The sequence below is a fragment of the Podarcis filfolensis genome (genome assembly GCF_964270895.1).
Source record: "Podarcis filfolensis genome assembly, chromosome: 14".
NCBI lineage: Eukaryota > Metazoa > Chordata > Lepidosauria > Squamata > Lacertidae > Podarcis > Podarcis filfolensis.
The window spans coordinates 51019995-51035080 of record NC_139616.1 but is presented as its reverse complement, the minus strand read 5'-3'; the positions used below and the strand labels follow the sequence as shown (position 1 = coordinate 51035080).

General features: G+C 47.7%; 1 protein-coding gene across 4 annotated transcripts in view; it reads left to right on the top strand.

The window, feature by feature from the left end:
* The window catches only part of TNRC18 (trinucleotide repeat containing 18), a 128104-nt gene that overhangs the window by 83353 nt on the left and 29665 nt on the right, over window positions 1-15086 (top strand). For all 4 annotated transcript variants that reach the window (XM_083585512.1, XM_083585511.1, XM_083585510.1 and 1 more), the window contains 4 exons: window positions 3387-3558; window positions 4625-4991; window positions 6877-7149; window positions 13352-13582. In XM_083585512.1, the coding sequence (XP_083441638.1) occupies window positions 3387-3558; window positions 4625-4991; window positions 6877-7149; window positions 13352-13582 (1043 nt within the window). The remainder of the gene's footprint in view (window positions 1-3386; window positions 3559-4624; window positions 4992-6876; window positions 7150-13351; window positions 13583-15086) is intronic.

Sequence of the window (15086 nt, the reverse complement as noted above, 5' to 3'; positions counted from 1 at the left end):
ACATATCGATATACATCACGATGTTTAGCTGGTGATAATAATAAATAACTAAGAATACATTTTTATTTATACCCCGCCCTTCCTGGTTCAGAAAACTGGGCTCAGGGCGGCTAACAACAAATTTAAAACACTTAATTGATGCAACAAAAAACAGCATAAAATACAGTATAAAACGTAACAATAAATTCAGAATTCAAAAATCAGTTTGGGGGGGGGGAATCCATCCAATAAAAATTAGATGATCACCAGGGCTAGCTGGCTAAATTAGTCCTATTTGGGCCAGCGAGGAGACCAGGGGAGAACCAGCTGTGGGATCCCAGAGCGGGTAATCTTCATAAAAGGGGGGGGGGAGGGAAGGAAGGGGAATAAAAGATCAGGCTAAGTTCCAATTGAAAGCCAGGCCCTGCGGAAGGAAGTTAAATGCTGCAGGGCCCTAGTCTCATGGGACAGAGCATTCCAACAGGTCGGAGCCATCACTGAGAAGGCCCTGGCCGAGGATAATATCACAGTGTTGAAAACCAGATATTGCCCAGCTCTACCCATGTGGCCTCAGATCTCCAAGCTCCCACTCTGCCGCTGAATTCCTGGGCCTGGGCCGCGGCAGGTCTCGTATGAACATAATCCTGGCCCAGAAATATATATAGTTTGTATCCATTCTGTGCAGATGCAGCAATGGGTACCGAATGCTGAATTAAAACATCTTGAGAATGTATGTACAGAGAGAGAGATTCTGTAGACTTTCAAAGTCTGGAGGTGTGTAAATGCCTGGTGGAATCTTGAAAGTCAGAGCAGGGGTTGTTTGTTCATTTGCAGTATTTCTAGACTGCCTTTCAACATCTGGCTGCCTTTCCAATTTCAGTATATCGGGGGTGGGGTGGGGGGGTGGAGAGCAGAGTCCCCCTTGCCCCTCCCCTGTGACTAGCAAAAGCCAAATAAACAGAGAATCAGCTGTTCTTGATGGTGCAAGATTATGATTGTTTCACCAGAGAACTTTTAATTGCCGTTTCAAAGCGCCAAGGACATACTGTCCTGGGAGTGGCTGAACTTAATTACGGATAAGGTCCCTGCAGAATGTCTTGCTGCTCCCTGCTACCTCAGAACAGAGTTCTGCTGTGTTAAATTTAAGAAGTGGATTGGAATAACATTTGCAAGAATGTGATTTATTTATTTTCTGCAGAACTTCTTCTGCCTGAGGCACAATTTATTGAATTAGGCTTACCTCTCCTTGGGATTTTTGCTCCCAGGGTGCCCTAAACCAACGCCTCTGGCGGAGCCCCATGTTCCTTTGCTGCAACAGCTGCCAGCCAGCTCTCCATTGACAAAATAATTGGGGATTCAGGTAGGTAGCTACGTTAGTCTGACGCAGTTGAAATATGTATAAAAATTGTCCAGTAGCACCTTAGGTAAAAGTAAAGGTACCCCTGACCGTTAGGTCCAGTCGTAGACGACTCTGGGGTTGCACGCTCATCTCGCTCTATAGGCCGAGGGAGCCGGCGTTTGTCCGCAGACAGCTTCCCGGTCATGTGGCCAGCAGGACTAAGCCGCTTCTGGCAAACCAGAGCAGCGCACGGAAACGCCGTTTACCTTCCCGCCGGAGTGGTACCTATTTATCTACTAGCATTTGACGTGCTTTCGAACTGCTAGGTTGGCAGGAGCTGGGACTGAGCAACGGGAGCTCACTCCGTCACAGGGATTTGAACCGCCGACCTTCTGATCGGCAAGCCCAAGAGGCTCAGAGGTTTAGACCACAGAGCCACCTGCGTCCAACCATTTACCTCTGATATAGGTAAAGGTAAAGGGACCTCTGACCTTTAGGTCCAGTCATGGCCGACTCTGGGATTGCGGCGCTCATCTCGCTTTATTGGCCAAGGGAGCCGGTGTACAGCTTCTGGGTCATGTGGCCAGCATAACTAAGCCGCTTCTGGCGAACCAGGACAGCGCACAGAAACGCCATTTACCTTCCCACTGGAGCGGTACCTATTTATCTACTTGCACTTTGACATGCTTTCAAACCGCTAGGTGGGCAGGAGCCGGGACCCAGCAACAGGAGCTCACCCCGTTGCGGGGATTCGAACCGCCGACCTTCTGATCGGCAAGCCCTAGGCTCTGAAGAAGTGTGCCCAAGAGTGGCTGGAAAAAGAAAGAGGCAAAGGATGAAATCAAAATTGCACAGAAGGGCGCTGTTCTATGTAACAACCACAAAAAGTGCTACAAAGTGGGCTTTTCTCCCTGGGGATTTCTACGTAGGGGGGCAGCCCCATCTGTCAGAGATGCTATAGTTGAAGTTCCTGAATTGCAGGGGTTTGGACTCAATGACCCTTCAGGGATACCCCACAACTCTTTATTTACAGTGGTACCTTGATTCTCAAACTTAATCCGTTCCAGAAGTCTGTTCCAAAACCAAAGCGTTCAAAAACCAAGGCATGCTTTCCGATAGAAGGGAATGCACAATGGATCAATCCATTCCAGACTTTTAAAAACAACCCCTAAAACAGCAATTGAACATGAATTTTACTGTCTAACGAGACCATTGATCCATAAAATGAAAGCAACAATCAATGTACTGTACTGTAAAATAAATAAGGCAACATTGTAGATGATAAAAATAAAAATTACTTTTTTTCCTTACCTGCACAGATGATAGTTGCTGTTTGGATGGGGGGCTTTTATCCATTTCCGCAGTCACACAATCCATCAATCAGTAGCTGAACTGGGTTCCACACAGTTACAAAAACAAACTAACCGAAAGAGCCTTAAAAACGCAAAATAAATAGCAAAAACAAAAGCGCCAAACTTAATCTGTTCCGGAAGTCCGTTTATCTTCCGAAATGTTCAAAAACCAAGGCGTGGCTTCTGATTGGTTCAGCGCCTGGAAACAATAGCTGACAGCCGCATTGGACGTTTGGCTTCCAAAAAACTATTGAAAACTGGGACACTTCTGGGCTTTTGGCGTTTGAGGACCAAGGTGTTTGAGAACCAAGGTGCCACTTAATATGATTCTATGGCTATAACAAGACTATATTGACAAGGAGATGATCTTTGCGATCAAGTAAGACGAAATACCGTTGCAATGGGAAAGTGTGAATTTCAGCAAGGGTCCAACTCAACTATTCTATGCCTCTAGCCTTTACCTTCCTTTTGCCCTCAACTTTACAGAAACACAGAGCGACGTCTCCACGACTTCCCATCCCGCCGGAGGTACCGAATGTCATAAATAACTGTCAAGCCTTTGTTTTTAGGAACTCTCTAGCCACAGCCCTCCCGTCACTTACTGGTCGCCACCAAAGCGCCAGATCCCAAGGGGAATCTACAGTTTGTCTCCCGTGACCCTGCGAGGGAAGGTAAAGGGAGGTCCGGTCACCAAATATTTTCTATCTGGCTTCCAGGCTGAGCAAATCCTTGCTGCTCTCCGAAGACTCTGAGGCTGGCGAAGGAACCAGGAAAAGGCACAGGGGCCTCATTCTTGAAGAGGACGATGCGGAGAGCAGGAGCGGGAAGCTGAGAGGACGGAATCGCAGCTGGGATGAGCAGGACGTGCTGGCAAACTTCTCCAGCGAGGTTGGTAGTTAATATTTTTTATTATTATTTAAACCGTGTCTATCCGTCTCGGTTGCCTCAGCCACTCTGGGTGGCTTCCAGCACATACAACAACAAAAAGTGAAACAATTAAAATTTCCCGATTCAGGGCTGCCTTCAGATGTCTTCTAAAAGTAAGATAGTTGTTGATTTCCTTGACATCTGACAAGAGGGCGTTCCACAGGGCGGGTGCTACCACCGAGAAGGCCCTCTGCCTGGTTCCCTGTAACCTCACTTCTCACAGGGAGGGAACAGCCAGAAGGCCCTTGGAGCTGGACCTCGGTGTCCAGGCTGAACGATGGGGGTGGAGACGCTCCTTCAGGTATCCTGGGCAGAGGCCATTGAGGGCTTTAAAGGTCAGCACCAACACTTTGTGCTCAGAAACGTACTGGGAGCCAATGTAGGTCTTTCAGGAGCAGTGTTATATGGTCTTAGCAGCCGCTCCCAGTCACCAGTCTAGCTACCGCATTCTGGATTAGTTGTAGTTTCCGGGTCACCCATATAGAACGCATTGCAGTAATCCAAGTGGGAGATAACCAGAGCATGCACTACTCTGGCGGGTCTGTCTAAGGGCAGGGAGGGTCTCATCCTACGCACCAGATGGAGCTGGTAGACAGCTGCCCTGGACACAGAATTGACCTGTGCCTCCATGGACAGCTGTGAGTCCAGAATGTCTCCCAGGCTGCGCACCTGGTCCTTCAAGGGCACAGTTACCCCATTCAGGACCAGGGAGGACCAGGCTCCTTGCTGACCGTTACCCGTCTTCCTTGGTGAAGTGTAGATGTTCTCAGGCCATGTGGGTTTTTGGGCGAGATCCAGTAGGAGTGGCAGATGCCATGCATGAGCCGTGCCTAAGTACATGCCCCAAAATTCCTCGTGATGCTCTTTTGTCCCATGACCGACATCTAAGGGTTCCTCAGTGAGGAAAGGTTGTTCCAAGGGCAGAAAATTCAAAAGTCACCTCAGTGTAGTCAGAAGGGCCAAACCGGAGACGTCTGTGCCACGAATTCACCCGTGCCCCCTTGCGTTTCCTCCTTTTTTTTGCCAGCTGAAGATTAAGAAGAAGAAGCTGGCGTCTGAGCAGGAGCAGCTGGTGAGCAAGCTTGACAAAGCGCTCTCCCTCGGCAGGCACAGCAAGCTGAAATCCCCTTTTAAGTTTTCCGACGGCTCAGCGGGGAGGCCGAGAAATGGCGGCTGTTACGGCGGCAGATACGCGTCTCCCCACGAGGCCTTGCTGGGCAGGGACGAGAAGAGGAGCTTGGCCGAAACGCTGAGCTACTCGCTGAAAGACCCCAAAGAAGGTAAAAACAAAATGGCTGCCAAAATGAAGAAGATGGAGGTGGGGCTAAAGCTCAAGGGTCACCTGAAGGCATCCATTTCACCAGCAATATCTGAAGCTAGCAGTTATTCATACAGTAAGTAACTTGGCTATTTCTGCTCTTCCTCAGCGGTTGCGTTTCTGATGGGCTTCGCAAAGGTTTAATCCTGCTTCATCCAACCTGCTGCCCCCTTGATCCATGATGGCCGGGGCTGATGGGAGATGGAGTCCATCAGCCTTTGGAGGGCACCAGGCTGGGGAATATTGGATCAACTTCTCTAGGCTCACAGTGGCAGCGACAGAGCCCTGCTTCACCACGGGGGTGTGGGCAAATAGATCGAGGGACGAACAGACCAGAGGGATCTTAGAAAGGAGTTCCATCAGGATGTCCAATGGATTTCCGTTCAGCATTTGGCACGCTGGAGAGAACTGTGAATGGCAATCGGCCGCCATCTTGCCTCTTGATCCCCACTAATGGGGATCTGTGGTGAGAGACAAAGGCTGCTTTCCGTCTCTGCCTGTGTGCTTCTCAGAGCATGGTGGGGAGGGCGAGAGAGATCTATAGGCTGATCCCACAATCCGTGCCGCATGGTTTGCCTCTTCCGCTGGGGCGAGGGACCAACGGCTCTCCAAATGTCGTTGGGCTCCAGTTCCCAGAAGCTCCAGCCACGAAGGGCCCAACAATGACATGACAGAAATTTAGGGAATGGTGCCTGGCAAGGAGAAAGAGGACTAGGAACCAATTTTCTCCCTCTCTCATAACCCTAAAACATTCAAGGAAGCTCAACGTTGGAAGATTGAGGACAGAGAAAAGGAAGTCTTTCCTCATGCAGTACAGTTAAACTGTGGAACTCCTTCCCACAGGGCGCAGGGATGGCCACCAATTTGGACAGCTTTAAAAGAGGATCGGACAAATTCACGGAGGGGAAAGGGCTCTTGATGGCTACTAGCCACTGGCTGGAAACCACAGGAGGGGAGAGTTGTTCTTGTGCTCGGACCCTGATTGCAGGTTTCCCACAGGGACCTGCTTGGCCGCTGTGAGAACAGGATTCTGGACGACATGGGCCAGGGTCCTGCTCCAGCCGGGTCTTCTGACGTTCTTCATATTGAGAGATGGTGGTCTTTGGAGTCCCACAATGTCCGCAGGGCCACGAATTCCTGACTGCTGCCCTTTTGAATTCTGTAGACTCTTCTTCTACAGCGGAACCTTGGTTGTTGAACGTAATCCGTTCCGGAAGACCGTTTGACTTCCGAAATGTTTGACAACTGAGGATCAAAGGGCTGCTGGCAAAATCCATTGGAAAAAATGGAGAAACACACATCGGAAGCAGTTTGAATTCTGAATATCGTTCGAAAATGGAAGCATTCACTTCCGGGTTGTCAGTGTTCGGGTTCCGAATTGTTCGGCCTCCGAAACGCTCAATATCCGAGGTTCCGCTGTATAGGAGAAGGAGAAGTTCCTTGCTTACAAATATACTGCCTAAACATTCATACATTGCTGGGTTGGGGCAGTTTCCTCTTCGAACTGTCTGAATCCCACACCATTCCAGTACCGCCACATGAATTGCTTGAGAAAATGACACATTGTCTCCTCACATTGGCGCCATTGACCACCATTTGCACGTGAAAGAACCATGCAGTGTCCCCGCATGGTGGTTTTTCACAGAAATTACTAGAACAGTGTGGGATACAGATGTGTGTAGCATCAACACAACTCCCTCAGCAATCTAGGAGTCAAGCGTTGGTCCTGAGGAACATTTTGCTTCACACCCGCAACAGATAGGTAGTCAAGGTTCTCCTTGCCTTCTCCAATGGCATGCAGCCAAATGGAAGCGAGGAATAATAGTTTTACTATTTATACCCCGCCCGTCTGTCTGGGCTGCCCCAGCCAATCGGGGCGGCTGGTGGGTTCCTTCTCCCTCTGCAAATTATTCTGTCACCTTGTTTTGAACACCCCACCAAATTAATTACGTTGGCTGCAGATACAGACTCTGAGGAAGACGAGGGATCCCTGAAGGGCGAGTGGTCTTCTCACGGCTCCAGAACGAGACCCCCCAGCCTGTACGGTGTGGTGCCCCCCAAGAGCGGCCGAATCGCCGGAGGAGGCCTCAGGGCGGCAGCCAAGAAGGGCATCTGTGCCACCAGGACTCTCAAATCTAAACTGGCCGCCACGGCAGGCAGGAAGCCGCAGTTTTGCTTGCTGCCCGGAGAGGGGTCTTCCTTCAGCGATTCTTCAGAGGACTCGTTCGATCAAGGTTACTAGATTATAACAAACCAAACAAAGCGTCTGTGTTTGAGTGAATGAGGGGAGTGTTGGCAGCAGGGAGAGGGGCTCCGGCCGACCATCTTGGTCCTCGTGGAGCTTTTGTTGGTATTCTTTTTTTGCAAAACAACAGCATCTGCTTTTGCCACTAGCTATTATTATTATTATTACAGTGGTATCTTGGTTCTCAAACTTAATCCGTTCCGGAAGTCCGTTCCAAAACCAAGGTGCACTTTCCCAAAATGGGTGAATCTGCTCCAGAGTTTTAAAAGCAACCCCTAAAACTGAACATTTTACTGTCTAACGAGACCATGGATCCATAAAATGAAAGCAGTCAACAATGTACTGCAGTCACACAATCAGTAGCTGAACTGAGTTCCTCACTGTCACAAAAACAAAACAAAAAGAGCCGCGAAAACAAACAAGCATGCAAAATAAATAGCAAAAACAGACAGACCTCAGCGTAACACTCAAAACAGAAGTATGACACTCAAAACGGACCATGTTTGGCTTCCGAAAAAAGTTCACAAACCGGGTTTGCAGCGTTCGGGTTCCAAGTTGTTTGAGTACCAAGGAGTTTGAGAACCGAGGTACCCCTGTATTTTTTTACTGACTCGCTCTTCTAAGAGCTCTAAGATCCCTTGGAGCGTTTAGCCTTTGCTGTCCACCCTGACCCTTCCCAAATCTGTTCCTTTCCTTTTTTTTAACCCTCCATCTCTTGCCGCCATCGCTGTTGTTGTATGTGGTTCTTCTTTGCTTTTTTTTGCATGTGTTAGAGGTCTTGGGAGGAGGTTTGTAACTTAGATGCCATGTTGTGTGGGAGTGCCCCCTCGATGTCTGTACTGCAATTTGGTACCAAGCTTTCTATTAAAAGTATCCAGTTTGTATTTAACTAAACCAGTCTGCCTCGTCTCTCTTGCTGCATCTCTCGCTAGTGGGGGGAATTTTTTTAGCTTGCTGCTTCTTCGCCCCATTCCGCTGTCCCCTCATCGCTCCCGAAGACTTAGCACCAAAGAAAAAGAGAGAATTAACAAAATTGTGGCGTTCTTTGTATTATCCAAATATCCCTGGCTTGCAGATTCTCTGAAGGTGCTTTGTTTTCCAGGAGGAAAAGCACATTATGCATCAATCTCTCCCCCCCCTCAACTCCAAAACACAGCTTGTCATGTTCTGCACAGATTATTCCACCGTGGGCTCTTTCCCCAGGCCCCCCCCCGCAAATTCACTTTTATAAAGGAAGTAAGAAAGCTTAGTAATTTTTGCTTCTAAAAATGGCTTAATTCTATAAAATGAAACCGATTTTTCTTTGTCAGTTCCAATTGGGCTCTAATAATTTTAAGGCTTCCCTCCACCCCTATTAATTCTGCTTTTTGAAAATTAAATAAATAAAGCAGGTTATGAATATTTCAGACCTTGCAACCAATGTACAGGAGCAAAATAATTACTTAATATGAGATCAGGGTAGAGGGAGAGATCTGAATGCAATGCCTTGGGGGAAAAACAGCGATTTTATTAGTGCCCTTTGCCCCTTGGCAAAGAGGGAAGGGAGGGAGGGAGAAAGGAAGGAAGGAAGAAAAGAAAGAAAGAAAAAGGGGTGAAAGGAGAAATGTTTGGGACTAGGCTGCTAGACCACAAGGGTCCCTGCCCCCTCTTCTTCCCGATTTTAGAGCAACTCATTCAATAATTGTAACAGGGAAAGGTCATTGGAGAGAGACCTCAATGTTGGATCCCGCAAAGACCAGCAAGAGGGAAGAGAGAGATGCAGAATGCAGCTGTTACCTTCAAAGGAAAGACTTTATCTGATGAGCTGGGTTCAAATCCTACTTGGGGTCATTGAGGGACTATTTCTGGCGCTGGATCTTCCTTTTAATCCAGTTCTGCTGCCTCCCCCACCCCCACCCTAGCCGTCAACGTTTCCCTTTTTTTAAGGAAAATTCCCTTATTCTGAATAGGATTCCTCACAAGAAAAGGGAAAAGCTGACAGCTATGACCCCCACCCTCAATCCAAGTTTTATCACTTCTGGAATAGAAAACTATAAAATGGGGTTGCAGAAACATGAAATCAGTGGCAGCGTTGAAGAACCATAATGATTTTTTTTAAAAAGCAATTGAGAGAAAAGATGGAACCCGAGGGGAAGGGCTTTCCAGTCAAGATATCTAACATAACTTCTATTAAGCTTCAATCCTGTGCACACTTACCTGAAAGTAAACACCACTGACTACAAAGGGAATGGCTTTTAAGTAAGTGTTTCTTGGCTTGCGCTGTAAATGTTCCTTCCTGTTCCGTAGTTTAGAACTAGCCCGTCTCCTTGCCCCATAAGCTGTATTTTTGCAAGGCTTTTTAAAGTAAACCTCGAACCTTGAAGAAATCTATTCCCTCCTTTTTTTAAAAAAAAAAGAAATTTCATTTAATCTTTGCTCTGGAGGATCAAATAGAGAATTTGCTCTAAAGCAGGCATCACCCAAACTCAGCCCTCCAGATGTTTTGGGACTACAACTCCCATCATCCCTAACTAACAGGACCGGTGGTCAGGGATGATGGGAGTTGTAGTCCCAAAAAACATCTGGAGGACCGAATTTTGGGGTAGCTGCTCTAAAGTGTCAAAAATAATAATAATTCCCTGTTCTCCTTTTACTTCTTTGCCCCCAAACGTCTTCCCGGCTAGGGTTTTGGGGGGAACGAGAGATGAAGAGAGAGGACTCCTCCCCACCACCAAAATAGCAACAATAATAAAAAAATAGGTGTTTGTTCAGTGATGAAAACAGAACTCCGGAAATGTAAATTATTGGCGTAATCTTGGTGGGGAGGGGAGGGAGGGAGGGAGGGAAGAGTGCTTTACGACGAGGGATATTTGGGTAGCGGCATTTCTAATGGCTTTCCCTGATTTTACTAAAACCATGAATTAACCTCAGCTTTTCTAGCATTGCTCGCTTTCTCCTTGCAGCCCCTCTGCCCCCGACCCCTCCCCGTGACGCTTTCCATGTCTGTGTCGGTCCCTCGCATTTGTTCTCGCGCTCCGCTCAAGAGGCAAAGCGATTGGCTTGGAGCAGGGCAGGCGCTCTGCAGCGAAAGGTCCCTAAACCTTGTTATGTAGGTAGGCAAAAAACACTTTTGTTCCCCCTTTTGACGTCCTCTTTGAACCTCGGCAGCCTCATGGTCTTTTCAGTTTTTGATGACAAAAACGCTGAAATTTTCTGGTCCCCCCTCCCGGTCCTTCTCTTCCATAAAAAGTTAAGCGTGCCCATTTCGATTGCCGCAAGGAACTTTTGCGAACAGCCGGCTGTTTCTTGCTGAGGGCTCCAGAAAAAGCGACAATTATCGGGGGGCGGGTTATTATCTGTTGCGAACGTTTCCACCCGAGGCAACGTGAGAATGGAGAAAGTTTTTTAGGAACAAGGGATATCCCTCGAGGGAAAACACGAGGCCTCCTTTGCCGGCCTCGTTTTCTACGCCCCTCGGAAGTTTACTACTTACCCAACGCACAAAAATTGAGTGAGGATGTCTGCTTTCCCACCCTTTGAACGAGAAGTAGGCCACTGCCCTAAAAAAAGATGAACTCCAGTTGCGTCGACTTCTTTGCTTGGAAAGTAGGTCGGTGTCTGCAAGGCGGAAACTCAGCTTCTGGCAGAGGAGCTCTGTGGCTGTGTTTGCATGTCACAACAGCATCACAGAATTGTGGAGGTGGAAGAGACACCAAGGGTCATCTAGCCCACCCCGCTGCGGAACTTAAACCCATGACCCAATGAGCTTCATTATGGCCAAATAGGGGAGATTTGAACCCTGGTGTCTCCCAGGCCCTAGTCTGACCCTCTAACCTCCGCACCACACTTGCCTGTAATTATCACCGTATTTTTCGCTCTATAAGATGCACGAGACCACAAGACACACCTAGTTTTTGGAGGAGGAAAACAAGAAAAAAATATTCTGAATCTCAGAAGCCAGAACAGCAAGAGGGATCGCTGCGCAGTGAAAGCAGCAATCCCTCTTGCTGTTCTGGCTTCTGGGATAGCTGCGCAGCCTGCATTCACTCCATAAGACGCACACACATTTCCCCTTACTTTTTAGGAGGGAAAAAGTGAGTCTTATAGAGCAAAAAATACGGTATATTATAGTAAATATTGCGTCACTCCTAGAGACAAAATAATAATAGCAATGCACCATCTGAAACAGAGTTAATAATATAATAACAGTGGTGATTGATTATTATTATTATTGTCGCTGATGGGAAGTCTATTTCTGGAGTCGGCAGTATGTAAACGCAAATGGAAAAATAACTGAGGCTTGTTATGCCTTCTGCAAATGCGCGTAAGACTCGGAAAGGAAAACCCCCAAGTTACTGGAATTTGGACTGGCTAATTTAAAACCAGATGTGGAGGACCCCATAGCTGTCTAACGTCTGCCTGCAATTAGCCAGCTTTGTGCACTGCAAGTCTGCTTGGCTCTGTGATGAAACCGTCCTGTCTTTGCTGCGATATCGATGCCAAATTAATCTCCCGTGTGCATTGCTCGCCCTCCGCTCCCCTCATCCCGCACCCCTTGTTGCATTTATGTGGTGACCTAACAAATGTCTGTCTGTTGCTTGATCAAACTTTTGCTTCCCTTATTTTTGCTGCTCTGTCGGGGGCGGGGGGGGGGGGGAACTATCAAAAGCGGATTTGGGTCGCAAAAAAAGGCGTCCTCTTAATCTCATCAACGAGGGTGACTTTTAGCACACCTGTGTGTTACGTTGACTTTTTAGCTTATCTTACAGTGGCTCTTAGCTACCCTGAGGATCCTTTTTGGGGTACGATGCTGTCGGCCACTTGCTGGAGATGCTGTAGCTGTGGGTTGGGATAGATGGCCTTTGGGGGTTCCCTTTCCAACCACTGGTTTCTATTTTAGAATGCGAATCTGGGGTATAAATAGCAAAAATAGATCAACGTCCAGGATACTTCCATAAAGTTTTGGGCCACTCACTCAGCAATCCAGTGTGTGTGTGTGTGTGTGTTTGTGTGTGTGTGTAGATAAGCCTTACTAAAATAAACTCCCAGTTTGTATCATTTGAAATCCACACTAAGCGAGCAGTTTTGGAGGTGCAGCTGTCTTGTAAGCTTTCGGCAGCAGCTAAGAAACTCAACGCAAGTCTCTCACAACTTGCGCAGCGGTTAAAATTTAAATCACTGGTCATTGAGACTTGATTTAAATCATTGTTATTTTTTTACAGAAAGACCTGTTCTTGCTGGTATAATCTTAATATTTACAACCAGATGAAGGTTTCATTTTTGGAATAATAAATTTTCAGAGTAGTTTTTACAGTTCTGTCAAAAATTACTGATGTGGTTATACTATTAGAAATACATAGACCGATAATTATGAAATTATTGAGAGGTTTAATACGTTAGCTGTTTTTGTTTGGACAAACTTTTCTGCTGCGCTTTATTGGAAGGAGAAAAATAATCATTAACAACAATGTAAACAATTTATTTAACTGAAACAATAACATTATAGCACATGTATCCATGTTTGTTAACTGATGTGGTTAAACAATTATTAAATTCATGGGGGGAGGGCAGTGTTAGCCCAGAATTGTTGGCCTTCTCTTGCCCTATAACTCCTCGTGAGTCTCCTCTCTCTCCTGAGCCCCTCTTCTAGCTAATAATAATAATAATAATAATAATAATAATAATAATAATAATAATATATTATTATTATTTATACCCCGCCCATGTGTCTGGTCTTCCCCAGCCACTCTGGGCAGCTTCCAGCAAAATATTAAAATACAGTAATAGGTGGGCAGTTTTGGGGAAATGGCTTCTGGGCCAAACTGGTGAGCCAAAATCGGCCTGAGGTCTTAGAGGTCCTTCACTCTGTTCTGTAAATCTCACTGATTCAAGGATGGAGCTTGGGCAAAAGGAGGGTCAGATGATCTGCATTTCTGCCCCCATATGCCTACCCATTCCTCAAACCTCGCATTTCTCAAACTTGGGTCTTGTTGGACTACAACTCCCACCATCCCTAGCCAGCAGAACCAGCTGCCAGGGATGATGGGACCGCAGTCCAAAAAGAGCCGGCAATGCAGAGACAACAACCCAACGCTGAACCTTGTGTTGGTTGAGAGCTTGCAAGATGGGTTGCTGCTGTGATCTGCTGAGAATGAGAGGCTGTTTGGCTGCGCCATGCTTCAGATTGGTAATGCCATCTTGTCTCCTACCAGATTCCAGCTCGGAAGAGGAGGAGGAAGAAGAGGAGGAGGAAGCAGGGGACTATGCCGTGGGGAACAGCGCCAGGCTTTCGTCCCCCGCCTTGGATGAGAGCGGCTTGGGGCTTCTGGCGAGGTTTGCGGCCAGTGCCCTCCCCAGCCCCATCATCCCACCCTCTCTTTCCATCGTCCAGCTGGAAGCCAAGCAGAAAGCCAAGAAGAAGGAAGAGAGGCAGAGCTTGATGGGTGAGTTTGCATCGATGGGTCAGGCTCAGTTCCGGCGCTCCAAACTAATCCCCGCTCTCTGCAGACGCTCAGAGGCACCGCACTCTTCAGCTCTAAGCGCCTGTATGTCTTTTGCACTGCGCTCTGGGTGTTGGCTTCAAGTTCCTAGGAGACGGGCATCCCCAAACTCTGCCCTCCAGATGTTTTGGGACTACAATTCCCTTCATCCCTGACCACTGCTCCTGTTAGCTAGGGATGATGGGAGTTGTAGTCCCAAAACATCTGGAGGACTGAGTTTGGGGATGCCTGCTAGGAGAACACAAAACAGAACCCACACGTTTGAAATTTGTTCTTTCTCCAACCTGGGTGGTGGTGGTGGTGGTGGTGGTGGTGGTGGTGGTTGTTGTTGTTGTTGTTGTTGTTGTTGTTGTTGTTGTTGTTATTATTATTAATTATTTATTTATACCCCGCCCATCTGGCTGGGTTTCCCCAGCCACTCTGGGTGGCTCCCAACAGAATATTTAAAAACATGATAAAACAAAAAACATTAAAAACTTCCCTAAACAGGGCTGCCTTCAGATGTCTACTCAAAGTCAGATAGTTGTTGATTTCCTTGACATCTGATGGGAGGGCGTTCCACAGGGCGGGTGCCACTACCGAAAAGGCCCTCTGCCTGGCTCCCTGTAACTTCACTTCTCGCAAGGAGGGAACCGCCAGAAGGCCCTTGGAGCTGGACCTCAGGGTCTGGGCAAAACGATGGGGGTGGAGACACTTCTTCAGGTATACTGGACCAAGGCCATTTAGGGCTTTCAAGGTCAGCACCAACACTTTATTGTGCTTGGAAATGTACTGAGAGCCAACCTAGGTCTTTAAGGACCGGTGTTGTGTTGTCTCGGCAGCCACTTCCAGTCACCAGTCTGGCTGCCGCATTCTGGATTAGTTGTAGTTTCTGAGTTACCTTCAAAGGTAGCCCCACATACTGCGCATTGCAGTAGTCCATGTGGGAGATAACCAGAGCATGCACCACTCTGGCAAGACAGTCCGTGGGCAGGAAGGGTCTCATCCTGTGTACCAGATGGAGCTGGTAGACAGCTGCCCTGGACACAGAATTGACCTGCTCCTCAGTGGACAGCTGTGAGTCCAAAATGACTCCCAGGCTGCACACTTGGTCATTCGGGTACACGGTTACCCCATTCAGGACCAGGGAGTTCCCCACACCTTCCCGTCCCCCAAAACAGTACTTCTGTCTTGTCAGGATTCAACCTCAATCTGTTAGCCGCCATCCATCCTCCAACTGCCTCCAGACACTCACACAGGACCTTCACCGCCTTCACTGGTTCTGATTTGAAAGAGAGGTAGAGCTTGGCTGGATAGAATGACCTTTATCTGGCCAACCAGGACCTCCAGTTAAAAGAGGGTCCTGGTGCCAGTCCTGGTGCCAGAGGAAACCCATGACATGTCTAGATGGGCCAGTGGTCTGACCCAGGGCAGGGCTGGTTCCTACATTAACCTATCCTGGTTTAAA